The 26344-nt window shown below is 46.7% G+C and overlaps 1 protein-coding gene across 1 annotated transcript; it reads right to left on the bottom strand.

The window, feature by feature from the left end:
* Nucleotides 1-1909: 1909 nt before the first annotated feature.
* Nucleotides 1910-26201, bottom strand: UQCR-C2 (Ubiquinol-cytochrome c reductase core protein 2). The gene is made up of 13 exons (XM_065427771.1): nt 26060-26201; nt 24325-24402; nt 19255-19404; nt 16153-16217; nt 14188-14244; nt 12904-13028; nt 8923-9020; nt 7340-7490; nt 5764-5966; nt 3469-3549; nt 3242-3315; nt 2694-2847; nt 1910-2112 (listed from the first exon to the last, which is right to left on the bottom strand). The coding sequence occupies exons 1-13, from the start codon at nt 26120-26122 to the stop codon at nt 2026-2028; spliced, it is 1386 nt and encodes a 461-aa protein (XP_065283843.1). The 5' UTR covers nt 26123-26201; the 3' UTR covers nt 1910-2025.
* Nucleotides 26202-26344: the final 143 nt, after the last annotated feature.

The following is a 26344-nucleotide window of genomic DNA, read 5'->3' as shown; positions in this document are numbered from 1 at the left end:
TTCAGAATCAATTCCTAATCAGTCTCAGCTGATTCTTCAGCATTCCATTAAAGGGGCCCTAAACCACTCTTTAATGAAGTTAAGAAATGAATTTGATGCTCAAACCAACTATTTCAGAAATACTTTGCCACAAAATGTGCTTCAATGCATTCAGCAGAAGCAGGGTTGTTCGCTATCAAATTTTGCCTGTGTCCCGGTCCTTCTTCAATGCCTTGCACTTTGAAGGCTATGGCGGAGCGGGGCATGCCCACAATGCTCCACCCACTGAACGTCACCATGGCGTGCAGTTCAAATTACATTTGATTTTGGATGTTCACATAGCCGCCACCATTTTCGATTTTGGTGCCTAAAATGTGCCAAACTTTGAGGCTGTCCCTCAACGTACTGTCGAGTTCATGGTGTCTCATCTCTTTGCTGTGCTGCAGCGTACTAGGTATGCTGCAGCACAGCTGTGTTTTCTCGGACCGTGCGACAAGTAGCACATTTTCTCTTGCGCTCAGCTCTGCGGCAATCACACAATGTCTGAAGGTCAATTGAAATGCCTTATGTTCGCTCATGCGAGTACGCCAACAGCGCCCACATCGGGTAAGTGGTGCCGCACTATGGGCTGGCATTAAACGGATTCCCAACGCGACTAGCTTCGATCATGATGGTGACACATCTCAAGGATGTGCAACTCGTGGTGATTTGTGAAGCACATGACCTGTTCCAGTGCTAGCACTCGGTCCGGCTCGCTGTGTGCCTAGAGTCATATCACCCACACAGACCACTTGGAGCACACAGCTTTCCTCGCGGAGCCACAGCGAATGAGCTTGTTGTGGCAGCTGCGGTATCTATGCTACGCAGCAGACGCAGCTGCATGCAACTGTGGTATAGCGTAACGTTTGCCGTGTGCATGCCAGGGCTGGAGTCCGCACTCGCGCTCTGGTGCTCCAGTCTGGTCATGCTGCGTGGTGCGGACCGGCTTTGTCCTGCATCAGCTCGACCGACGGATAGTAGCCACATCCAAACTGCGCATTTTTGAAGCTCAATATGAAGCAATGTTTGCCAAGGTGTCTAGCCAGAAGCTGCCATGTGCAAGCGCTGGCAAGCGTACATGTAGTCCAACCTTGTTTCGTATGGAACGAGGTTAATTAGGGTTATTTATTTATTTATCACAATACCCACAGCACCCGTAGGCATTAAAGGGGGGGGGGGGGACAAAGAACCAATAAATAAGGCAGGCAAAACAAAACATGTACCCGGAACACTTTCATACTCGCACATTAGCGAGACCCGACAGCTACGGCACCGATAAGCAGTGTGGCCAAAGACGCATTCCTGCGAGGGCAGTCACAGCCGAGCGTAAGCACGCTCGGCTGTGACTGCCCTCGCAGGAATGCGACGGCGTAAGTAGACTTTTTCGGAAGTGCATAATCCTTATCAGAATTTGAAACTGAGATTTTCACTTACTTCAGCCAGTTTGTTAAAGTGTGTCATTAAGTACACGCAGTAACAATAGGAAGAAGTGCACCAATCCAAACACCCTTTGTATTTGATGTCAGCTGTCGGCCAATAGCAGCCATCTATGAGAATCTGCTAAATGACAAAATATGGCAGCTTCGAAGAGGGTCAGGAGAACGCTTTGTTTGAAAAAAGCATTTGAGAGAGGCGTCTGCACTCTTGCTTATGATCTTCACGCACCACGCACAACTGCAATATTTGGCCGAGATGTTCACAGCAGCATATGCTATCTGCGGACTGTGCTTTTTTACCAAGCTCAAAGGATTGTTCAGGAGCCCTTTAAACCTCTTGGTGCAAGTTTTTGGAGGAATGGCGCCGTGCTCGTAACATTGCGGTGGTCCTGTGGCCAGTGCCTTCAAATGCCTTCCCTGTATCCAGTGCCAGAGACAAAGAATACATTCACAGCTGTCGACCGGAAAATGATTTATTAACAGCACTTCCTAGCTGTGCAACCACCAAAGGTGTTCAGGCAGCAGCAGCAGCAGCAACCACTATGCTTACAATCACAACTATGGCAGCCTCCTAGACGAGCTCGTCGACATGCGGAGTGTTGTGTAGGCGTCCCACAGCAGCCATTGCTGGCTTGCCCTTTGACACCCGGGCTGCCACCTGGGAAAGGAACGCGACAACAGCGAGTTTAGTGAACACGGCTTGCTTTTACATCATTAACACTGCTAATACAGTCAGAGCTTTGAAAATCGCTTAGACAGCAAACTACAGCACTTGTCAAAACAAACGCATGCATGTTGCAACTAACAAAAATCAAGCTTCCTGGTTCCTCGTCTTCTTCACTGCATGTCGAGGGTCTCAACCCTGGCAGCATCGACGCCTTCAGGTAGCACATGACAGTTTATTGGGTACATACTATGCGACACCTGTAGTTAACAGGACCTGCCACATCCATCGCTATGCTTGATTAGCACTTGCCAATATTTATTATGTGTACACATATACCCAAAAATGCGGGTAGCGAGATAATGGCTGCTGTAGCTCAAATGGCAGAGCATCGTGCATGTAATGTGAAAAGTTGGCGCTCAGCTCCCACTGGCAGCAAGTTTAGATCTAAAGTCAAGAAAGCATCTCGGAGGTGGGCGTTTACAATTAGTGAGGCCACAGCCTTGCATGCCGCTGAAAGTTTTTCTAAACGAGGCAAGAGTTGAAGAGCCCCTTCTTCTGCACGGAAGACTGACCGTGGCAACGTCCTGGGTGGTGACGGCATCGATGGCCTGCAGGAGCTCGTCGTGGCGCCAGGGCTGCCCGATGCGTGACACGTGCACGCCCATCTCAACTGCCACATGCGAGTGGCACTCCCGGTCGTACTGCACTGCTGCCTTCATCTTCTGCCTGCACACATGGGTGCCAAAAGTCCAGCCGGAAGATGTAATCAGACAAGCGAATTAAAAATGTTCTCCTTTCACAGCAGTCTTCCAGATAAACAGGTTTCGGTCTAATTACGATGACACCACTTATTACAACAATCATAATGCAGATGCTTCAAGCAATGGTGATGCTAATAGAATACAGATTTCGACATAAATCGTAAGACTAATTGTGATGCATATTCTTCCAGGAATTGTAATGCAAGTTGTAATGTAGATTCCTACAGGAATCTTAACGGTCCAGAAATGGTTGGAAAGATCCCGGACGGCGATTGAAGCTCATCTGATGTGTTACTTCATCACTGATGCTAGCCACACTGCCATGTGAATTGAAAGTCAGCCGGGGAAAGGGTACCCACTTGGCATCTTGGACGTCCTTGTCAGCGACTTTCTGAGCGACAGTCCGCACCTGACTCGTCACTGCCTTGATGAGCTGCATGGACAGTAAGATGGGCAAAAAGGCGTTTACAGTAGTCACACAGTCGGCTACCATCTATCCAAACTAACAGTACAGAGAACCCCATAACGTTTTCCCTCTGCCGTTCTGAGTGGCCTACTCAATTGTGGTCTAATGACAAGGTCTCACCTTGTCCATGTCATCTGGGTGGCCGGCCAGGGCAACACCAAATAGTCCCGTGTCTGTGTAGTTGACATTCAGCGCTGTTGCCTGCGAGCACAATCCAGGACATCAACTGAGAACTACCGAATGCTTCCTCCAAACAGGCCCACTACATATGTCTTTGGGAGAAAATGTCCACTAAAAGCTTAACCGCACTGATGGTGTAGCACGTGAAACATGCGAGGCACTGGGTACAAACTCCGATATTACAAAGCACTTTCGCTTCAAATGGCGTAACAGGTGTAAAAAAAAATTAAATTATGGGGTTTTACGTGCCAAAACCACTTTCTGATTATGAGGCACGCCGTAGTGGAGGACTCCGGAAATTTCGACCACCTGGGGTTCTTTAACGTGCACCTAAATTTAAGCACACGGGTGTTTTCGCATTTCGCCCCCATCGAAATGCGGCCGCCGTGGCCGGGATTCGATCGTGGACCTCGTGCTCGGCAGCCCAACACCATAGCCACTGAGCAACCACGGCGGGTCGTAACAGGTGTAGTATGCAGCCAAAATTATAGACATAAGGATCAATCACTAGGGTTTAATGTCCCAAGCGTGCATAGTGGTGTTGATTCAGGCTGATTACTGCCTTTAGATACAACAAGCAGCGCCTCCTGTAACGTAGGAACTTGTGTGCAAGAGCACATGGGGCCAGCAGCCATCAGGACAACTAAACCGTTGTTCCTGGTGCTTCAAGTCCCGCTTCTTGAGAGTGGACCATGCGCCATTTTAAACAGTGACCTAAGAAAGACACTGTAGTCGAGTGGTGTGGATGAATTTCAACCGTCTAAGGTTCTCTTATGTGCACTGCTGCAGCTAGGAGTTGAACCCGCAACCTTGCACTTGGCAGCAGAAGGATGTCGGACCCACTGAGCAACTGCCATGGTATCGTGAAGCACACACAGATTAATCTCAAGGTCATCACGAAGTTGCAGCGAGGTCACTACATCTTTACTACAAGAAGCTTAAGCATACACTACGGTCCCATATGAATACAACAATAGAGAAGGGAAGATAACCGATGGTCATTAAGGGTTACGGACTGGATTCCAAGAGAAGGAAAATGTAGCAGGGCGCGGCAGAAAGTTAGGTGGGCGGATGAGATTAAGAAGATTGCAGGGACAACATGGCCACAATTAGCACATGACCGGGGTAGCTGGAGAAGTATGGCAGAGGCCTTTGCCCTGCAGTGGGCGTAGCCAGGCTGATGATGATGATGACACTACAGTCCAACAGGATGTCGCAGCTGTCACTGCAACTGCTGCATCACAGGGTTACTTAGAAACAATGCTTCTTTTTTCTAATGGGTACAGATATTCCAAAGCCAATATGTTCGAATGCTCATAGGGGGGTTCACAGCTACAAGCTCTACAAAAAGGTACCTAAAAATTTAGTTTTTTGGCAACTCTTGTGTTTAGGCCTGCTTGCATAATTCAGTTTGATTGCCTTAAGGGTTTCTTCATCAGAAGGCTTACATAAGGGGTGCTGCTTGTTGTACCAAGTAGAATAATGTATAACAAGCTATAGTCATTTTCCTTGTCATTCAGCATTTTGAAACAGCTCGTGGTCATCCCGATAATTCCAAAACACGCTACACACATAGTGTGTATGCGCAATAACACTGGGCCCGCCGCGCTGGCTACAACGCTCATGTAACAACAATCTGATACTGCCAGTGCATCTTGTGCTAGACCAGAGAGACTTCAGCAATACCAGCTGACCTAAACGTTCAACTTTGAAACACAGCAAAAAAAAAAAAAACTGGTTGTGCACAGGGGCGACACAACAGAGCACCGTCAATGTTTGTTAATAGGCCCTGTGTTAATTAACCGCAAAGTATGTCTGCCTCTCTGAAGAATTTATCTGCAAGAGTGCCACAATGACTACGCTTATAGCCTTCTTATAAAAAATCTGTATGGTCTAAACAAAAACCACCCTGTATATAACATACCTCAATAGTCCCCCGAGTAGATAGATAATCAGACTTTATACTCTCTTCTCTTCAATAAAAATTTCAGCTGACAGTCGGAACCGCTTTGTGTCGCCCCTCAGCACGTGCCTTCTTTAATGTGCCGTGCCCAAGACAAAGCAACGCCAATTTGCTTGACTGTCAATTCTACTGTCTAAATGTCTGCAGAACACGGGGTTGTTCTGCGGTACGTTAACACAGCACAGTAAACATCACGGTACGGTAAACAACACGGTACGGGCAACAGCACGGTAAAAGCATCAAGTGTGCATGCAACAGCAACAGTCACTCACGGCGAACGGCTTCTTGGTGGCCTTGGCTGCTGCCTCGCCCAGCTTGGTGGCCTGGCTCTCGCTGTACGGCAGCCGGGGACCCAAACCCAGAAGGTGCGCAAACACGCCCAGGGCGACACACTCCTTGGGGTTGCGCCAACCCGCGCCTTCCGCCACCACTGCCGCGTCCACAAACTCGCCCGCCGATTCCATGCGGGATTCACCTGCACGCACACAGCGGGTCACGGTACATCCACGTTTGGAAGGGAGTTTGACACTAAAAAACCCTTTGCAGATGAGTGTGCCAACCTGAGCAACTGATATGTCGAAGATGGCGAAGCAGTATAACAATGTCCTCACACACTTCGGAAATACTGGGAGTGTAGTATTTGCTGGCTGCTGTTGCTGACGATTCGTATCACTGACGCCACCTGCACGTTCTCACAGATGCTTTGGGGGATCTCGCCGGTTTGGGGCGCTCATGCGTCTTGCGATGCTGGCTGCTCTTGCAGCCACTGCACTGGCTGCACTGGCTGCACTGCAGCCGTACAAACTCCTAGCTGACCTCCAATGTGGAGCCGGGAAAACACGCCACGAGAAATGAAAATTGGATTACTGGCCAAAAAAATCTATGCGAAGAAAATGTTGTCTATTCGTGTAGGGTGCACAAGGTGACCTTTACTTTTTAATCATGGACAACCACATTTAAAAAGAAAAATTTTGCAACTCTGACGCAGGTAGCATTGTTGATTGACGCTGAGCATGTCACCACCCGAAAACAGCTGCGAAACTCCCTTCATCGCTTTATCTACGAGTCGGCCCTCACAACAAGTAGCAGCAAGGGAGGTGATCAAGCGAGCCAGACCGAGTGTCAAAACCTAAATATGTCCTGTTCTCTCATGCGACCACCTTCTGCGAAACGAAACAGTAGAAACGAAACTGAAAATGGACATAGAAAAACTATTAAATTATTTAGTGCCTTCCTAGGCTTCCTAGTATTTTTTCTAGGGTTTAGATACCTAGGACCTTAATTTAATGCAGAAAAATTAATAGTCTCATGCCAGTACTCCTCTAATGGTGCCATGAGTAGGAGGTTGGCCATCTTGTGCAAGGCAACCTAATGATGTACGTGAGCCTACTTCCAGTATATTGCATATATCCCTACTGCAACATGTGCCTTAATGAGAATGAATCACTAGCAAATTTCATTTAATCATCTACAGGTTTGTCATGCAGCTAACATCTGCCCTCTTAGGTAATCCACCTGAACAGACCAAAGTGCAGTATCTGTCACAAGCTATTTTTTTAAATGCTTGTTCAAACCAAAAAGGAGAGGTAGTCTAATTTTAGTTTTGCTCCCTGGCGCTACCACCTAGAGCAGTAATGCACGCATTTCCGTTTTTTCTTTTCTTCTTTTCTTTTGCAAAGTGACAATGAGTTTATGTGCCCAGTGAAATGTCAAGGCTCCTTCGTGGCTACTCCACAACATCCACAAGCAGTAGCACTGCTCAGTAGCCACTACAGCTATGAAATGCTTTGTGCAAGCTGCCCAAGACGACGGCACCCGCAATGCTTCCTCAAAATTGGCCATACACACCTGAGCCAAACTTGGAGGGCAGGAACTCGGCCCCAGGATTGGTAGACAGCTCGAGGCCCTTGAGGGCATCTGTCACCCGTTTGCAATCGGCACCGACCACAGAGACCACGGCACGGGGCGCACTCACATGCTTCTTCACAAAGTGGGCCAGCTGCATAGACACAAGAGCGCGCAATGATTCAGCAAAGGTGGTGTCCACTGTGTTGTAACATTAAAAAATCTGAGTGGTTTAGCATCCCAAAGTAGCATATATGGGCTACAAGAGACATTGTAATGCGAGTGGGGGTTTTTGGATTACTTTGGCCACCTGGACTTGTTCGAAGTGCACCTAAATCTAAAAAATTGGAGGACGCTTAAGCTTCGCCTTCAAGAGTGGAATGCGACTGCGTTCCCGTCGACCCGCCAAGGGGTGTAAGACAATGGGCTACAGCGCAGCGACTACGCGCCCCGCATCGGACGCGGTGAGCGTCGAGCAACGCCGCGTTCGGCGCGGCAACAAAATGTGCGCCTTAGCAAGCAACGCAGGCCTGAGCCTTAGAAACAGCTCATTTGTAAGGCAACACCACATTCACTAGAGGCGCTTTTGTAGCGCTTTGAAGCGTCGAACTTGTGGCTCAGTGGTAGAGTCTCCGTCTCACACTCCGGAGACCCTGGTTTGATTCCCACCCAGCCCATCTTGCAAGTTGTTTTTTATTCATGAAGTGCCTGCTGAGATTTATCGCTCACGGCCAACGCCGCCGACACCGGCTTTTCTGCGACACGAGCTCCTTAACGCTGTCGCGTTAATACAAGGAAGTTTTAGTGTTCTGCCTCCTTCAGGATGCGACCATCACAGTCAAGACTGAACCAGTGGCCTCGAGCATCTTGTTTTGTAACCCTGGTAAGGCGGAACCTATGTTTGTTTTGAAGTTGGCCCTCGACTATACACGCCTTTGATGCTCAAAGCTCTACTCACTACAACAGACTCGCCCTTGTGCAAGTACTTCAGCTTGTGAACATTGGTCTGTGACAGTGGAATGCCGCAATCTCGGAGGCCACGCAAAACTTGATGTGAACTCCGAACTTTACCACGGTGTTATGAAGTTGTACAGCGCTTAATAAAAATATACTGCCTGCGTATCAATTAAAGATCTGCTTTGCTACTACAAACAAGCCACTGTGCCAATGTCATGTGTACCTTGTTTTTCTTTTTTTAGCCAGTGACCGCTTTTCACTGGTTTGACAGTGTTATCCAGCTCTTGCTCAGTGCTACATGAGCCTTTATGTATCTGAAATTTCTTGAATGTTGTCGCCGATTCTATAGCAAGAGAGTCATGTCTAATCATGTTGCACCTTCTTGAAAATACTGCACATGTATATAAATATAGTAGGGTGGATGCCGCACAGTATTGTGGACACCACAAGCCTGTACGGAATTCTTGGGTTGTCACCAAATACAGAATCCTGCTAGCAGCTAACCCCACAACCGCGAAAAGCCTGCCACAAGGCAGTCCGGAAGCACCCTAAAATTGACAGACTTCGCGTATTTTGATCTCACAAGGGAGCGAAGAGACAGCGTGCAAGAGACGCTAATCGCTACTCGCCTTTTCGTGGCAGTAATGTCCAACCAGGAAGTCTTTGATGTACAGGGAGTTGGCAAGCCCGCCGCGGAAGGCAGCCGCATGCAGCGCCTCCATGAGCACTGCACAAGATCAGGCAAAGGCAATCGCTCGGCAACCAGCCGCAACCCGGGTAGCCCTAGAGAGTGTACTTCGCTCATTACACAGGACGCAGCCACAAAAACCCTCATCCTTTTTACCGATAAGTCACAGAAAGTTTTTTTTTTTTTTCTGGCTATGATGGCAAAATTACAAAGCCAACATGTAGCTGCTAGAAAGAGTGCTGTGACATGCACGTTTTCTAGTGCGAGAAATACCAGCGTCCAATTTATCTACTACTGTGGTATGTAATATCTGTGAGTAAGTACAAATGTTTCACTTCAGGTTTCTGGTTTGCTCTTTCGAGCATTTGCACGTGTGGTATCGTCACTTCATTAAGAACATCTTTCAAAAGCAAGATGGCGTCTGCATTTTCTGCTGACCATGCATTCTGTGCTGGTCCTTCGTTCAGCTTGCCTCAGAGAGCTTTGACAAACTTCAGTAATCAATGGCTGCTGTAGAGAGGAAAAACAAATGGTGTGTTTATGTTTTATGCAGGTTTAATTGTGGCGGCCTTTGAGAAGGTGAAGAAGCCAAGGAATATCAGCCACATTTAACCAACTGTAAGGTGCACCTTTGCCCAAAACAATGAGCCTGGAAATCGTCTCGAGCATTTTGACAGCACGAAACCGAGGCTGTGTCTGCGGCGCTGGCAACTACCCACTGCTAGGCTAGCACCACGGTCATTGCATGATGGTGACAGGACAAGTTCTCGAGTAGGCCGCCCAATGACAACACGCGGCATTTATTACTAAAGCATGTGGTTTTTACACATTAACCTGGCGGCAACAAAGTTGCATCACATGTTCTTTCAGTGTTTCGGAGACTTATGTACTTTGCAGGACAAGCGGCTATTCACTATGGCAGGTTGTGGTCCATAGACGGCAACAAAAAGCTGTGCCAGAGTCAGTGTGAATAAATTTGCATTCCGGGAAGGTAAATGTTCAGGCTGAATCTTTTTCTGACTGCAAAGAAATTGGAGGCATGATGCTTTCTTTTTTTCTTGTAGTAAAATCGGGTCTACATTATTTTACTCTGAACCCATAAAAACTGGGTCCTTGTTAGCATTGGGTAAGTACTACACCACTTGACATGCTAATGCATGTGCAAAAGCTCCATCTACACAGCTTCGCATTCATAGCCAGACAAAGTTGTCTGCAAGTATTGAGTATTTCGCAATTGAGAAGCACCAGTTATACTTTACTGCTTGAAGCTGAACCACAGGCCAATTTTGCCTCAGATTTCACAAGAGGTAGCATTTTACAGTGGGCTCAGTTTATACTATGTTTGTTAGCATTGCTTGCCTTTTTCGCCCACGATAAAGCCAAAGTGTCATTACCTGCAGTAACACTACACAAAAAATAGCAATTTTGCTGTAATGTAATGGTGGCGCCATCTGTCACTGCCATGCTGGAACGCACCTTTCGCTGCAGTGGTGACAGATGGCGCCATTGTTCTGTTGGAGCAAAATTCTCTTAATTTTTTGGGTGGTGCTGTTGCAGATGACACGAACTTCACCTCTGTTGTGAACATGGCAGGCAAGTAATATTCACAAAAGAAAGAACGAATGCACAGATAGGCACATAGGTTAATCAGGGGTAGTTCTGGCTGGCTACCCTGCACGGGAGGACGGGGTAGAGGGATAAAAAGAGAGAGAAATGGGCACAAAGTCGTCGTGTGCACTATACAGTGGGTAACAAACAGCGCTGTTATTGTCAAATATGTTATTAAACTGAAACCGTGCAAAATCTGGGAGAAAATTGGCCAGTGCAGTAGAAACCATTGATAACAATATTTAAGTGCCATGAAAATTCCATTGTTATAACCGGGTTGCATGAAAAAATCAAAATAGGGGGATGGCATCACTTTGGTGGCCTTTTTAAAAATTGCGAGAAGGCTGCTACGGCAGCTTGTCAGCTTGAGAAATCCAGAAGAAACAATGAGGCGAAATCGCCACAAGCATCTCATCATGTAAATCCCACTGGCTTGCACAAGAAAAGCCTACCGTATTTACTCGCATAATGATCGCACTCGCGTAATGATCGCACCCCTGAATTTTGTCGGCAAAATTCGATTTTTTTAATTTCCCGTGTAATGATCGCACCCTGAACTTGCCGCAGCGATATGTCGTGTGCCAAGCCTAGCTAATAATGATTGCGCTTACCATCTGTCGAATGCTACGCGAACGACTCGTCTGCACGCACCAAACATGCTTAAGTAGATGCCTCATTTCATTACTTTCATCACTTTCCGCACTTCCATGGCAAAAAGAGGTACAACCAAACTTGCCTTTATTATGGCTAGGCTTTATAATGGTTGTAGTCAACAAAAACAAAAAAAGGCACCTTTCGATTCTTTTCATCTGCACTCGTGAGCACGCAACAAATCGCGCGCGGCAATGATAGTAGCCACGTTTACACTGATACGTTAAAAGTGTACCCTATTCATACGCCAACGCTTGTGACACAGCTAAGATATTCGCCCACCCTTAGCAGAAACGTGCCGTGTTAGGATAGTAGTGAAAACAGATGCCGCAGTTTCCGCAGCACGCCGGCCATGGGTTTCTGTCACTGGCAGCTAAGCGCGCCCATCTTTTTCTGTACCCTCTAAGTGGATATGGCTACGTTATTGCCGTAAACTTGCCGATATTAACTATATTATTCATCACTGACACGGAAGAAACTTGTTCAATGCACGTAATGTACTCACAAGAAAAAAAAAAAAGATCGCGTTCGGCGCGTTCGGCTTGCTCCGCCGGCCGCCATTTTTGTTTTGGTGTCCCGCACCCGCATCCCGCAGCAAACGCGGGACGAAAAAAAATATTTTTTTTTTTCCGCGGGAAATTTAATTTGCGTAATGATCGCACCCCTGAATTTGGGTCAATTTTTTTTGACAAAAAAGTGCGATCATTATGCGAGTAAATACGGTATATCCTTCAGCCTTGCATGTTTTACACGAAACTTGACGACATTCTTCTCCAAGGCGTCCAGGTGCTCCATGTAGTGCTGTGGAAGGTTCCTCGCGAAAACAAAGCCCCGGAGAAACAGAATCATGTGCCAGGCCTCCTGTGAGGACAACGTTGAGGCAGCCTGCTCTTCCACGTCATTGCTGCCGTCGTCACCGTCACTATCCGATGCAAGCATGTTCACGACGATCACCTCATCGGTTAGAAGCACTTAGTTTTCAAATCTATAGTCGTCTACTTTCTCTTCACCGGCAATGTCGTGCACTGCCTATGATCAGCGGGCGTATAAACCATCTTCCATTTCGACGGTAAGTAAAACCAACTGTTGGTCAAACGAGGCTGGGAAACCGCGTGGCCAGAAAGGATTTCGATGCAACTAACAAAGATGAACGCGAGCGATTAAGCTGTTAGCAGAACTGCGCTGAATGAGAACAAAGCTAGCGAGCAATCTGCGAGCTGCGCAGTTGGCACAGCCCGTTCGTATTCGGACGAGCGGAACGGTGACGGCAGAGAGGCGCGCAGAGATGAATGGAAAATGACCGCGCCGCGACTATTGGAGCAGCGGCCCATCGTGCAGCGGCTCGAATTTCTCTTTTCCTTTTCAAGGATTTCGCATTTCACTACCTTTAGGCAGGGACACCCAGCAGTCAGGCTTCATCGTTATAACAGACAATGCCACATCAGGGCATTGTAGTAAGCGGGTTATCTCACCATGGAAAACACACAGAAGTTGACAGTGCAGCAGCATCTCATTGTTATAACCGATATATCGTTCAAACCGGTATCATTACAAGTGTGTTCGACTGTAGCTTATCCGCTAGAGTCATATACCATGCCATATTTATGCAACACTATATATCCCAAAAGAAACAGCCAGCTGAGCCAGAGAAAGGAGGACTAACCTGCCTCCCGGTTCTGCTGGAAGAGGGCCAGCTCCTTGTGAAGGTGGGGCGCAACATCTTTCACTTCCCAGTGCTTGAAGGCCGGATGAAAGGCCACCTCCTCGGCAAACTTGAGCGCCAGGTGGCTGCGTGGATGTACGGAGGACACGATAAAAAGCACGCTCGTCACAGATCAGCATCACAGAGAAACACTGACTCGGGGGACTTGCACTCGTATTCTGAAACGTTCCTATACTCGGCACTGCGTCCACGAATACATAATGATGATGGTGATTGCAAGTGGATTCCCCTTTGAAAAGGGCTGGTGATGTGCCAACCACATTCCAGCTTTCTATTCAAGTTCTCATGCTAGATTAGCGTCACTATATACGAGGTCTGTCTAGAAAGCATCCAACCATGTTCCCGGTAAAAAAAGAAATACGCAGTTCCACCCAAAAGGCGAACCACCGATTGCAATAGCAAATTAGTAGATAGCTGTATGAAGTAAGGATAGTAGATTTTTATCGGCCATATAAATTTGTAAACATTTGCTTACTAACTAAATTAACAATGATAGAATGTGTAAGTGTGACTCAACGAGGACATAGAAGGAAACAGACACACAGAGGCAGCGCTGTCCTTGCGTGTCTGCTTCTTTCTCCATCTTTGTTCAGTTGCGCTTACCCATTCTATTATATATTCGAACCAACTAGCCCACCAATGTGTTATAACTAAATTAACCAGCATGGTGTCTTGCGCGCACAGGTAAACTGAACACATCTCGCTCGATGACAGCGGAAACTGTCTGTTAAAACGCTGGAGTTAGAAATCGCAGCAGGAGCCGCGAGCCAATTGACCTTCATGCATCCGTCGCTTCAACATGAACAAAACATCGAAAGCATAGCGCATACTAAGCCACCGGCACTATGCGCACTCTGCAAACATCACAGATCGCTTTGAAGATGAGGCCCGCACAGGCACACACTTTGGCCATGTCGCAGATCGTTTTCAAGTCACACGAGCGCCACCAACACTAGAGTGCGCGTATCCTAAGAAATGCACTACCAAAACTGCTAGTAGCGCAGCACATTTTGAGCTACGAAACCAAGAAAGCCTGCTGAATGCAGAGAAGCCTATATATTATGTAACACTGGCGCTCAATTTGTTTTGCTGTTTTGTAAACACCCGCTCCTCGGTGTAATGATTTGGCCAAGTTAGAAGAGAAAAATACGAGCAAGCCTCCGAACGTTTGTTTGCCAGATGCACGATCATTTCATCTGCGGGAAGGAAAACATGCGGACTCACACATCGTCACGGTTGCACTCCAGCAGGTAGATGAGGTGCTCCCTTGTGGAACAAGCCCTGGCAAAAAATAAAGACAACAGGTTTCAGTTAATATTGGCTCAGAGGACAGTCCTCATGAACGTGCAACATTCTACAGCAAAATCTGTTGTAGTTTTTTGTTTGGAGTCCATTTTCTAACTGGCTGGGATGAATAAAAAGGCATCCGCCAAGCACCCTGTGATCGCCAAGTCCTCAAAATTGCCACTGTTGCTGTCACAGCAGTTCAGGCTCGGTTTGGCAGGAAAGTTTCCGATACAGTCACCCGCCGTGCCATCCATGATGTTCTCGACTTCAAAACAATCTCTAAAGGCACCTCATGCCATGCGCTCAGAATTCAAGAGCAGACAAGGGAACGGGCTCGCATCAACGCTGTGTTCGCTTCAACGCGAGCACAACGCTCACAAAGCTCTCGGCATGGGCCGTACCCAGACCCTTTCGCAGATCGCTTTCAAGATATGGGCCCACGCGTTTCTCTTCAATGCAAAGCGGTGAAAACACAGTGCACGGAGCAATCAGCAGTTGGCACTCTTTGTCCGTATCACACATCACTTTCAAGGTCATCAGCTCACCTGGTGCCACCGCCCGCGCAAGTTAGTGTCGCTGCAGTGCTGTCATTTCTGCTAGCCGGATCAAATTTTATAACATTGATAATGACACCGGGCTGCGTGGAGATGAGCAAGTGGCACAATCCTTACGCATACTTAGACAACTTCCAGAGGAGTTTCCGCATAACTGTTTTCAGATGCCCGATGATTCGAATGCTTTCATGGCACTGCCACATATAAGAGCCAATGTATAAGGACGTTGAAATTTTGGACAACGAAACCTTTCACTGTCTGATTTTGCCCACTTTTTGCCATGACTACAGGTCCAAAACAAGCGCTATCGCATGCAGATCGTCTGGCAGCCGTGGACACCATGGCAACGCTAGGCCGAACTGCTTTGATGTTCACTATCCAGCTTATCACGCTATCCGCTAGCAGTCAAACTCACCATGGCAAGGTTAGGCTTAGCTGTTTCGATGTTCGCTATGAAGCTTCGTATTGTTTGGTGCCATGTCTTTCATTGAAAGAATTCGCTGCTGTCAGCAATGGCGCCGACTCCACCTTTGTCATCCTCGCAGACAGCTTCGAGGCACGGAAAGTACGGCAAGGGTCAAGCGTTGCGTTATGCCGGTTCCCAAAAGCCAGCTTCGCCACAACACAGCAGTGTTAACGCAATCAAGCACACGAAATGTATTGCGGTGAAGCATAGCAAGACTGGAAAAGGGACCACTATTACTGTACACAGTATGTTTTCCTTAATTATACACGCATGCACTTGGAGCACCAATTTGCCTAATAGGTGTACGGACAGGGCTTTAGAGTAATTTCGAACGTGCCTGTGGCAATTTGAGCCCTTGTGGGCAGTAAAAAGCATGCATTAATTTTTTTCAAATTGAGCGTTTCCGTGTCTTCTAGAGATTGATAAAGATAGGACGTTGACTGTACTCCGCTTCACATTTGGCAGGCAACGAAGCGGAGCCCATGCAAGTAGTGTGGTCAGAGAGGTCTCGCCCTGCACACTTTGTTGGCCGATTGCTTTTGATCTGCAAACTGGAGGAGAGTGGACAGCGGCGTAGCCAGGGAAGGGCAAACCAGGCCTAAGAGCTTCTGCATAAGAGCTTGCTCCTGAATAAGCACAGGTCCCATTCCCCACACCTTGATACTGTTCAGTAATTAATAATAGTAAAAACAAATTCTGGCAGAAGCCATCAAAAAACAGTTGACAGCTTTTCAGTCAACCTGCAGCACTTCTCACATGGAGAAAGAGTAGCCTGGCATGCCCTCATCATCTCTCTCCTCCTCCTATCTGACATTCTGTCTCGCTCTTCCTTGAAAGCTGTGGCATACGCATTGAGACAGCTACAGAGGATAGTGCACTTACGTCAGGTTCGCACCAATGTATTCAAGATTCTTGGTGATGGCGAACTTGGAGTGGCTCTTGGTAGCCTAAAAAAAAAGAGAAGACAAGCGAACGAATTACTCTCAAATCTCATCTTTCAGGACAAAGAAGGACAGCAGTTCAGCTAGCTGGCATGAATTAAATATGAGAGAAAGACCACATCCCAACAATTTAAGGTGACCTATCACACACTAACACAAGCATGTCTCGCTAGCAAACACAAAAATGCTTCCATCATGAAGTGTGCAGTTTTCATCTCTGGCACGTGCCAAGATGGCTGCAATGTTTTGGCTGCGGCTGGCACCTGAACGAGCAGCAGTTCCACGTCTGCGCGTGCTTGATCTTACTGAAGTGGAAGTTTTACCTTGGAGCCAACTACGATTTCCCTATTTAAATGCATGTACAACCTCCCGCATTTAAAACTATATATCGCTCAAGCGTAGATTATGTGCCATTTTAGCGCCTTACAATGGTGATAATCAGCAAGAATGGCTGAAGTACACAAAGGCACCCTAAGCACTTTCCAGTGCAAGCGTCGTCTGCTACACAGCACCCTTCAGGAAAACACGCGTCCATATCATGGTGTGCTCGTGTGATATAGTTAAAAATGTGGAAGGCGGCACATGTGAAATGTGAAAATTCTCTCGTCAGAAAACTGTTCAATTGATTTCGATAACACTTGTTACACTTAAGCAACAAAGCTGAATTCTACTGATTGGAGGAACCAGAATTTGGATTTAGGGCCTCTAGATTAAAAAAAAGATATATTGCCAAAAATCAATAAATCTAAAAAAAATTGAAGCCCAAAGTTTACAAATGTATAACTCTACACCAGAAACAGGCATCAAAGTTCCATAAACTGTATCTGTTAGGGCATCTCAAGTAGACAAATGTAATGCGTGAGTTTGCAGTTTATGTGAAATTATTATGTTTGCGAAGATTTCACAAAAGTCCTAGTACTCACAAATTAGACACATATTTCAGAGCAGTGTATAATACAACAATTCTGTCTGCTTTAGATGTCTAAATAGGTCCAGTTTATAGAATGGCGAGATTGTTACTTATTACAGAGTTACAGGGATGTAATCATGATACATCAGTTTTTTTTAAAGGTTGACGAATTTCCAAGCATATTCCTGCAAAAAAAAATAAAAAATACACTGGCAGCCTGAATAAAATTTTCTACAGTTAGACATTAATATATATATTTTTTAAGTTCGATGAATCTGATCATAATCAGTGCAGTAGTTTCAAAGAAAACCAATTTCCTCATTCTACCTTTTAAAGGGTTCTGAAACCCTACCTGCATGAATATAGGATGGTTTCATCTATAAGGAGCTAAAAAGATTCAATGATTGATTCACTGATTATGCCTTTAGATAGGAGCACCAGAGCACCTAAAGTAAAGCGTTCTGTTAACCCTTTCAGGGTCAATGACGTAAATATACGGCGCCGCGAATAAGTCCAAAATGGTCGATGCCGTACATTTACGGCACCGTCTGTACGTTTAAAAGCACATCAATTTCCTCATTTCTTCTTTTCTGGCAAGTGCTGCCACTATGTGGGATTACAGGGAATTTTTTTCTCGCACCTCCCTCTCTCGGTTTGGTTGTATGGTTTGTTTTAGAGCTCGTTTGCTCCGGCACATCTTTGGACTACCGCTCGCGCATTGGCGCGCGCGCGGGCAGGGGGGCGTCGGTTTGGTTGCTGTGCCGCAGGCGGTTCTGGCTTCTTGCGCTCGCAAAACTGATGACTATCTCGTTACTAATCGCTCAAAGGGCAACCGCCTGTTTCTCGCTTGTTTAGTGTTCACAGGGGTGCGCATAGGAAGGATGCCGTCGTGCATGCTTTTACTTTCCTTTTTTTTTTTTGAGACTTGGGAAAACTAATCACCTCTGGTTGACGATAAGATGAAGATTAGCAGAAGTTTGTCACACGTCTTGCTTTTTTGACAGGCACACAACCACACAGTTTTCTTGAGTGCGCTCACCTACGCAGTTCGATTACTCCATGGACGTAAATATTAGTGTAAGAGCAGGAACATTTGACACCTGCAAAATATTCTCGTGTGTGCATCTTCTAAGCCTTAAACTATGTGCATAACAACGCATCAAATTTTTAATTCTTATAAGTTTATTTCTTTTTTTATTGTTGTTATTCATGAATAAACAGTGCATATATACCAATGCAAAATATTTTTTTCTCAATTTATGGTCACCCTGGAAAAATTACTGCAAATTTTTTCGGAATAGGTCCCTCAGATGAACTGGAATCTGCAATAAAAATATCGACCCTGGGCGGTCACATATGGTGAGAAAAATCAACCCTGAAAGGATTAATTGCACTTGCCCTCTCCTTCAGGAGTCCGCCCTAACATTCTCTCAGAAGGAGACTGTCACCCTTCGGGAGACACACCTGCTTTGTACTGTGGCCGCTGGCTCCATGACTTCTATTCGCTGGATAAGCCACTTTTCACATGCACACTGCTGTGTAAGAGAATGGCACGTTCACAGTAACAACACACGTTTAGAGAAAACGACAGGTGCACATGACATCAGAGGCTCCCATTGGCACAGTGAGATCCCTCTCTGAAACACTGTAAATTTGATATTGATAACACAAAGCCACAGAGGTGTACGCCAAGATGCATGGCATTGGACTACAAACCTACTAAGATGCCCTCACGCCAGCGAGATCGAACCTCTACCTATGTTACTGTCTACAGGCCCGACATTCACTGTGCAGATCGCGAGGTCTGGCAACAGCTACCTAAACTAAACTTGTTCTTGATTTGAGCAACGGACCCCTACAGGCATGTGCAAACGTTTTCTTAGCATGCTAAAGCCTCGTGAATCACTGCTTTCTTTGCGGCCTGAGAAAGTTTCTCATATGAAATGCAATTAGTTTTGAATACTAGATCTCTACGGAATAGTGGCAAAACAATCCTGCTATATCTTGGACGCAAATAACTGCTCACCGAGGCTCTTCAAGAAGAGATCTTGAATATATATAACCCTACATGCGGCCAGGGCTTAAAAGAGAGAAAGAGAAAGAGAGAGAAAAGGCCTCATGAAACAGACTAACCAGTGTGGCTGCATTGCGGAGGGTGTGGGTGATGCCAAGGTTGCTGCCATCTTCGTACCGGGCACCAGCCTTGACTACAATGGCGAGCCGCGTGATGGGCGAGTAGTTCTCAAGCGTGGTCACTGTCAGGCCGTTGGGCAGTGTGGATGTCTGCAATGCCATCAACACAAGTACAGCTGCAACTCAGCCAGCAGAAAAAGAAAAAGAGGAATGCACTGCATTAATATATACAGACACACACTATTATACACACTAGGATTGAAACCGAGTGAGCTGGTACTGTTAAGGCCGATCCACACGACGGACCAAGTCTGCGGGCCGTTCCGCGACGTGATGCAACGTCACGGCCCGCCATGGTCTGGTCCGGCGCAGAGCACATCCACACGACGGACCACCATAGCAGACCAAACAGCTACACTAACGCTTTTTTGCATTATCATTGTAATAATTCCTGCTCGAGTCCCACAAAGCCGGGAACTGCTCAACGAGGGATACAAAATAAAAAACCTCCTCGTCACTCCAAGAGGACATGGTGTTTAAGAAATATATCTGCTGCACGCACGTGTAGGCGGAACAGCGGACATGAAACGACTGGGTTTTGCTGAGCTGAAAACTAGATTGGATTTGGCTGAAGACACTCTGTTGCCGGACAACGTTCGTTGGCTACGCCAAAATCGCTGCGGTTTGCATGTGGTCCACCGACAAAATTGAAGCGGGAAAAGCATTGGCGATTTGTTGGATCGCGAGGGCCGCGGTCTTGCGCGGGCCAACGGCGGTCTGCACAAATTGGTGACATCCTATCACGCGATGCGTGGACCGCCGTCCAAAAGAGCAATTTGGTCCATCGTGTGAATCGGCCTTTAGGAAAGGCACCAGGGTCTCAAGGGCAGGACGAGGCAAAAGCCATAGGCGTGGGTCTGAATGGGGATCTCGGCAAGGAGGAGGCAAGAGGCAATGAAATGAGCGAATGTTTATTGCACAACAAGAGAGAACACTGGGCGGCAGCACTGGGCTACTGCAACCATGGCCCAGTAGATAGGAACCCGAACTCGGCTGTAGAAGGTGCGTCGTTCGAACCCCGCCGCCAGTCACCCACCATTTTATAAGACAGATACAAGCCCTCAGGGTAGGCTTCCGGTTTTTCAGGAATGCGTCGCTTTAGTGAGGTTGCCACAGAGTGCTATGCTTGCAGTGCAAGAACAAAGATAAACAAAACCATGCACAACTCTCAAAAGGATGCCTGCCAATTTGCCATCAAATGCATGTGGGTGTCCTTCCCAAGCGCTGAGGTCCCGTATTCGCCCAACACTTGGCCGGGATTGCGCTTGCACCTGTTTTGCCTGTGGGTGCCCAGTAGCAGCTGTCGTCTGCCTCCCAAAGCTGTGAATCATGCTCTAGCAGAATGCGGTATGTGGTTAGACAAGGGCTGCCCAGATAATTATTTTTTTTCATATTTCTATAGGGCCCCCTATGGAGATGAGAAACCCCTATAAGCAGCCAAGCACCAGGCCGGAGGACATCTCTACCCATTACGAAAACCTGCAGGTTTGGGTTATCACCTACTAAAAGCGTGCAGCATTGTCACAGAGTGCATGCCCGCGCCCCTCTCAAGTGGGCTGACATTGCCACCACAGCCGCAACGCGGCTTGCATGGCGATGAGGGAGAGCGCTCCCCATTGTCCCCGAACCCGCCCGACGGGTTGGTCACGTGGGTCGCCTGAGCGCGGCGGAGGGACGAGGCGGCTCGGCGAGCCGGCAGAGCAGCTTGGAGGACGAAGGAGCGGGGTCGTGCACCGGGAGACAGCTGCAGATGTGGTCAGCAGGCTGAAACCTCCAGGCCGAAGTCTTCGCCGTTCGACCGACAGACGATGCAAGTCCGTCAGGATCTTCGGCAGCGAGGTACCAGCAACCCGACGCTCTTCAGATCGGGATCTCGGCAAGCACGCCCCAGATAAGCCTCGTGTTCCAGGCCGCTCTCAGAACTTTCCGCCGGACTCTCTTTTCTAATCGCGTTTAATATTTCATTTGTTTATCCATTGCGTGTTGATTCTTATATGTTCTGTTAGTGCAGTGCTTGCCGTATTTATGGTCGCGTGTATTTTTCATTTGTGTCGCATATTTTATTTATCTATTTCGCGAGTGTTAATGGTTCCCACGTGGTGGGCTTAGTGTCGCGTGAGTGGCATCAGGGCGTGTGTTGTGTGACCCGTACGCCTTCCGCGAGCTAGGACCCACTACTGGAAGTTGTATGTTCTTTTCCTTTCATTATGTCTCGCGCATGATTTTATTTTATTAAATTGAATGTGTGTGTTTTACGTCGCCTCCCGTCTCATGCCTCTGGTTCACGGTCGATCAGGCGTGGACCTTATCGCCGGTCAGCAGTCAAACCCTCACTAAACGCACGCGGGGTGGGTTTGTTGTCGCCCCATCCCCTCCTGTTCGGAGAGTGCGAATTACCCCACCATCAAACTTTGACAAGCATGCTTCCAAAGGCAATACGCCCCACACACTGCAAAGCAGATAAGTAAGTGTGCTTATCACAATAGGGTTGGTGGCAATAGCTGTAAATGCAGCATGTGATGACCTGGGAGACCTGCTGGTACGGGAATAAAAAACAGAGTTCGCACCAGCGTTTTCACATGACACAGGTGGGTGAGTATTGCGGTGAAGCTGATGTGGCACGCAGCTACTGTTTTTGATCGCATGTCCCTCGCACCTTTTCTTGTTCACATGGCATCCAGCGGGGCGAAAGCAAATGATAAGATCGCAGTTTGGCAATGTATTGAACGTTGGTGCTAAATGTTTGTGTTTTCCGGGAACGTACAAACTGGTAAAAAATAAACACAACTGAAGTGGGTCATTTTTTGTGTTCTCGATCGCGAGCGTTGCCAATGGGAAAATGTACATAACTAAATTGTATGAATATGGTTCTACTGTATATAAAGAATGTATTTAGGAGTTGTTGGTTTGTAACATTTCTCGCCAGATTCTCTCTATAGTGTTTCAGATCGACAGTGGACCTTAACTGTCGCAAAAAAAAAAAGAAAACAAGAGTCTCGCCAATAGGAGTAACCAATCAGCGGGCGAGTTCTGAGGGAGGGTCTTCAAGAAATGGGTGTAATCCCTGGTTGGTCCCCTGCCTTGATCAGCGGCTCCTTCATGCAGGGTGCTCTCCTTCACTAAGTCATTGACGCTTCGTTCCTTGTGGAACAGTGCCTGGAGGAAAAGGGCAGCTCCTGCCTCTCACCCTCACCACAATCTTTTTCTCTCTAAAATCACCCTGTCTCTGGCCACTCCTGAGAACAATGTGCTCAGTCCACCTTACTGTTGGAGGCTGTTGTCCTATACAAAAGGAGTGCAGGAGAATGGTAATGCCGCTAGTTGCAGATGCTCCGCAAGTGTTTCTGGCATGTGGACTTGCCACCCTTGGAACAGAAGTGCTGTGACGGGCTCACGATTGGGTCAATTATGGTGTCACTACTGGTTGTAGTCTCGTGTCTGTAGGAGGACTCGCCGCCACTGGGAACGGAAGCACTCGAGCTGTCTTGCATTTGAAGGCAATTAACTTGTTTTTGTAGGGGAAAAGCTTTGTTTCAGAAAAAGCAATCTGACAGCATTCCCAAGTCGTGCCTGTTGCCCTGTAGGATGTCCACCTGTGGCCTTGCACATAACTGAAATGTGTGGTCAATGGAAGGCACGCGCGGTGCACGGTAATCGCTGAAAAAGGCAGTCTGCCACCGTGGTGAACTGCATGGCTGCAATGAGAAACAACCATCCGAACAATGACAGCACAGGCGATGGAGCAAAAGCAACAGAAGCTGCTGCTAGTGGCCATGGTGGAGCAGAGGTATCAGCATGCCACATTGGCAAATGGACGCAAGCCTTAGAAACATTTTAACAAGGTTTCAGCCAGTTTCTGGCAAAAGATAATGCTGAGGAGGTACGTCACATAGGTCTCGTTGAGGGAAGGAAAAAGATTCTTATACCACATACACTTTCCTGAGAGAAGAAGCCTTAAACAGCGAGTCTGCATCAGTGGTGAGTAAAGTAGTCCTGAGCTTAAGTTGTTCGTGCCTTCTGATTGAACTGTCTCAATCAGTGTCCATGTCAAAAGACACAACGTAGTGAGGGTGCAGAAACTCCAAGGTGGAGTAGATAATGAACTTTTGTTTTCACCTTTTTTCTGGTTTATCAAGCCACCGCTCGCAATAAGAGTGACCATTTCGGTATTCAAGGAGTCTGCCCACCATACTAAACTTTATATTCTTCTGTAACATACCTTGAAAAGGAAGCTTTAGCACAGGAGTTCTTATCCAAATTCATGGGAAGGGGTAAATTATTTACCTTGGCATCCACTACACTGCAGTCGATGAGGTGTGTTGCATTTAATAGAAAAAGTTAATATCTAGTGACTGTAGTAAGCAGATTTTTTCCTTATTTAGGCTGCCAATTTTTTTAGCACAACTGTTTCAAGCTTTAAAAAAAAAAAAAGAACCGTATGTAGCAAGTTTTCAATTCTGTAACTCATAAATAAAGAGGATCAGTTCTGTAAACTGCCCCTGCTAAGACATGTATAGCATAAAATTGATGTATTACTCAGTGCATTCAAATGTACCACAAATTTGTGGGTAGGACTTCTGTAAAACCCTCGTTACTCATTTTAACAATTCCATGTAGGCTGGAAACTCACGTATATCGAATTCGTCTGCTTTAGATGCTTTCATAGATACAGTTAGCACAGCTGCGATGTCTGTTCTTCGTGCAGATTTACATATTTGAAAGCTTGGTGCTTCAACATTTCTTTTTTAACTTGATCTTCAGAAATGTTTTTTTTTAATTATATGAGGTCTAAAATCAAAATTCTCCTTCCTAATGTGTCTAGAACTTCTCAAATGAAGCTAATTTAATTCAAACTGGTTTAGCCATTGCCTCATGAGAGCATTTCTGCATTTTACATGTACTATTTTATACAGAAATTGGAGTTGGTCCCACACTAAAGCTTCCTCTTAATGTGCAAAGAAGGCAACAAGAATACCAGTCCCGTAATTTCCACAAACTATTGCAGCGTACCTCAACATCTTGTTTGGGCAGGAACTCAAGCTTGCCCTGTGATGCCTTGGGGGCAGCCTGCACCGCGAAGGCTCGGACCTGCATGCGACAATAAAAGCACCGTCAGTTAGTAGGCTTTCAAATGACGCAAACCAAGTAACACAATCTTAAAACAACTTGAAGGCAATCTGAAACTGAAGCATAACTTGAGAAGGACTAAAGGTGAAATAGTGCTCACGACTCCTTTTTTTATTTTGCCTCCTTCAAAGTTCAACATTATCACTAGGCCTGCCTTTGGAGTAGACCGGTGCATTTGGATACTTTCTCACACCACACATTGTCTGTCATAACAGGACACTCAAATTATCACATAAAACCCACTTACAGATTAAACGACATCAAACGGAACAGTAACATTACATTACAGTTCAGTTTTATGTGAGAGTTTAACTGTGGCACTCATGTTTTCTGTACCATGTTCTCCCATCTTTATTAACCATTCTAACACGTCATATTACTCGTCTTTAACACAGCAGATAATCCATGTCTTTATGCTGATCTCCCTTCCAAACAGGTTATTTCTTTAGCTGACTTTATTTCTTGGGATGATTTTCAACAAACTCTTTATTTGCTCTCCTCCATGTTTCTTTATGCACTTCTGGATTTGTTAAGTGCACCAGTACCCACGCCCTGTGCTGTTCATAGGCACCTACAGGAGGAATAAAATGACATTAACTGCATTACCTGGACAAAATAGGCCGTGTCTCACTAAACTATGAAGAGCCTCACAGAGCCATTAGGTGGCTGTAGGCAACATTGCCGTTGACCAGATTTCTGAAGTTGCTGACACAAGGTGAAGTACGAAATCAAACTGCTAAACTTCAATGAATGCAGCGCGAAAAGTGAAACGTCCCACTGCCCCAATTCCAGCTTGGCTTACCAATTACCTTACTTTCAACAAACAGCCCAAGGACATGCACAATTCGAGCATAGTATTCGAGTGGCGCGCATGCAGCACTGCGTCAGCAAACTGAGTTCCTCTTCGATTCAAATCAACCAACCACGACATGGCAGGAAACGAAACGCTAGCTGAATCAGATATGACAGAACTGCCCTTTTCGAAACTGTGGTAAGCGCATTCAGAGCGAAGTCGCCTCACGGTGACGCACTGGACTACTGACAAATACAGCAAAGGCAGTGGCGAATCAGTGCAGAAGCGAAATAACTAAACCGAAAGCCCATACGGAGCAATGCAGGTAGCCACTACAGCATCCGACATTCGCAAGCAGCTAGAGTAAATTGCTCGGTGGTCATAAAATAAACACAATTGGCTACGAGTAGGGCGAGATGTTCGCGGACTACTGGATACTACAAAATGTGACGGTGCGGCAGTACGGTGTGAGCTAATGAGACCGCAGGATGGACCGGTCAACCACGGCGTGCACGACTGCCCTAATCGATCAGGACTTCCGCGACAAACAAGCGGGTGCGATGCGAGAGCTGCAAAGAGCCTTTGATGACGACGGCGCCTTTTACAGAGGAACGTAATGCACGAATTGTGGACGCTCGCACACGCTAGAGTTCGGCAGAAAGTGACCCCCAACGTTAACCTTCAAGAGCACAGCCGGTCACGCGTCGGTAACGGGGCCGCAGAGGCAAGCGTGCCAACGTCGGTACGGACGCAGAGTTGAGAGTCCACGTAGTCTGGAGGCGCTTAAGGAACAAAAAAATCGCAATGAAACATCGAGAACTTTACCGCTTGAAGCCTCAGGCCAGGGATCCGTGCGATCTTCGCCGCCATTGCTATTCCACCATACATCGAGAGCAGAGAGAGAGAGAGAACGAGAAAGAGTAAAAAACATGTGGAGTTCCTCGAGGTACCGTACTCAGAAGTAGAAAAACAGCAAGCGCCCTCTTTAAAAACAATACAAGAACTGCATTTAAAATTTTTGATTTTATCAGCATCTTATACAATTTTCTTTAGGAACTCATTATGCGAAATGTGGTCGATTTTAAAAGCCATCGTCAAGCTCTCTTTCTC

Source organism: Dermacentor albipictus, chromosome 8 (genome assembly GCF_038994185.2).
Source record: "Dermacentor albipictus isolate Rhodes 1998 colony chromosome 8, USDA_Dalb.pri_finalv2, whole genome shotgun sequence".
In the NCBI taxonomy this organism is placed as follows: Eukaryota; Metazoa; Arthropoda; class Arachnida; order Ixodida; family Ixodidae; genus Dermacentor; species Dermacentor albipictus.
The sequence above is the reverse complement of the archived record's forward strand: the minus strand, read 5'-3'. Positions and strand labels throughout refer to the sequence as shown.

Excerpts from the sequence above, each read along its gene's own strand:
- UQCR-C2 (XM_065427771.1), bottom strand. The coding sequence starts at position 26,122 with ATGTATGGTGGAATAGCAATGGCGGCGAAGATCGCACGGATCCCTGGC. Across the intron at positions 13,029-14,187 it reads GAGTGCAACCGTGACGATGT|CCACCTGGCGCTCAAGTTTG; the intron begins GTGAGTCCGCAT and ends ACATCCACGCAG. Across the intron at positions 2,848-3,241 it reads AAGGACGTCCAAGATGCCAA|GCAGAAGATGAAGGCAGCAG; the intron begins GTGGGTACCCTT and ends CCATGTGTGCAG.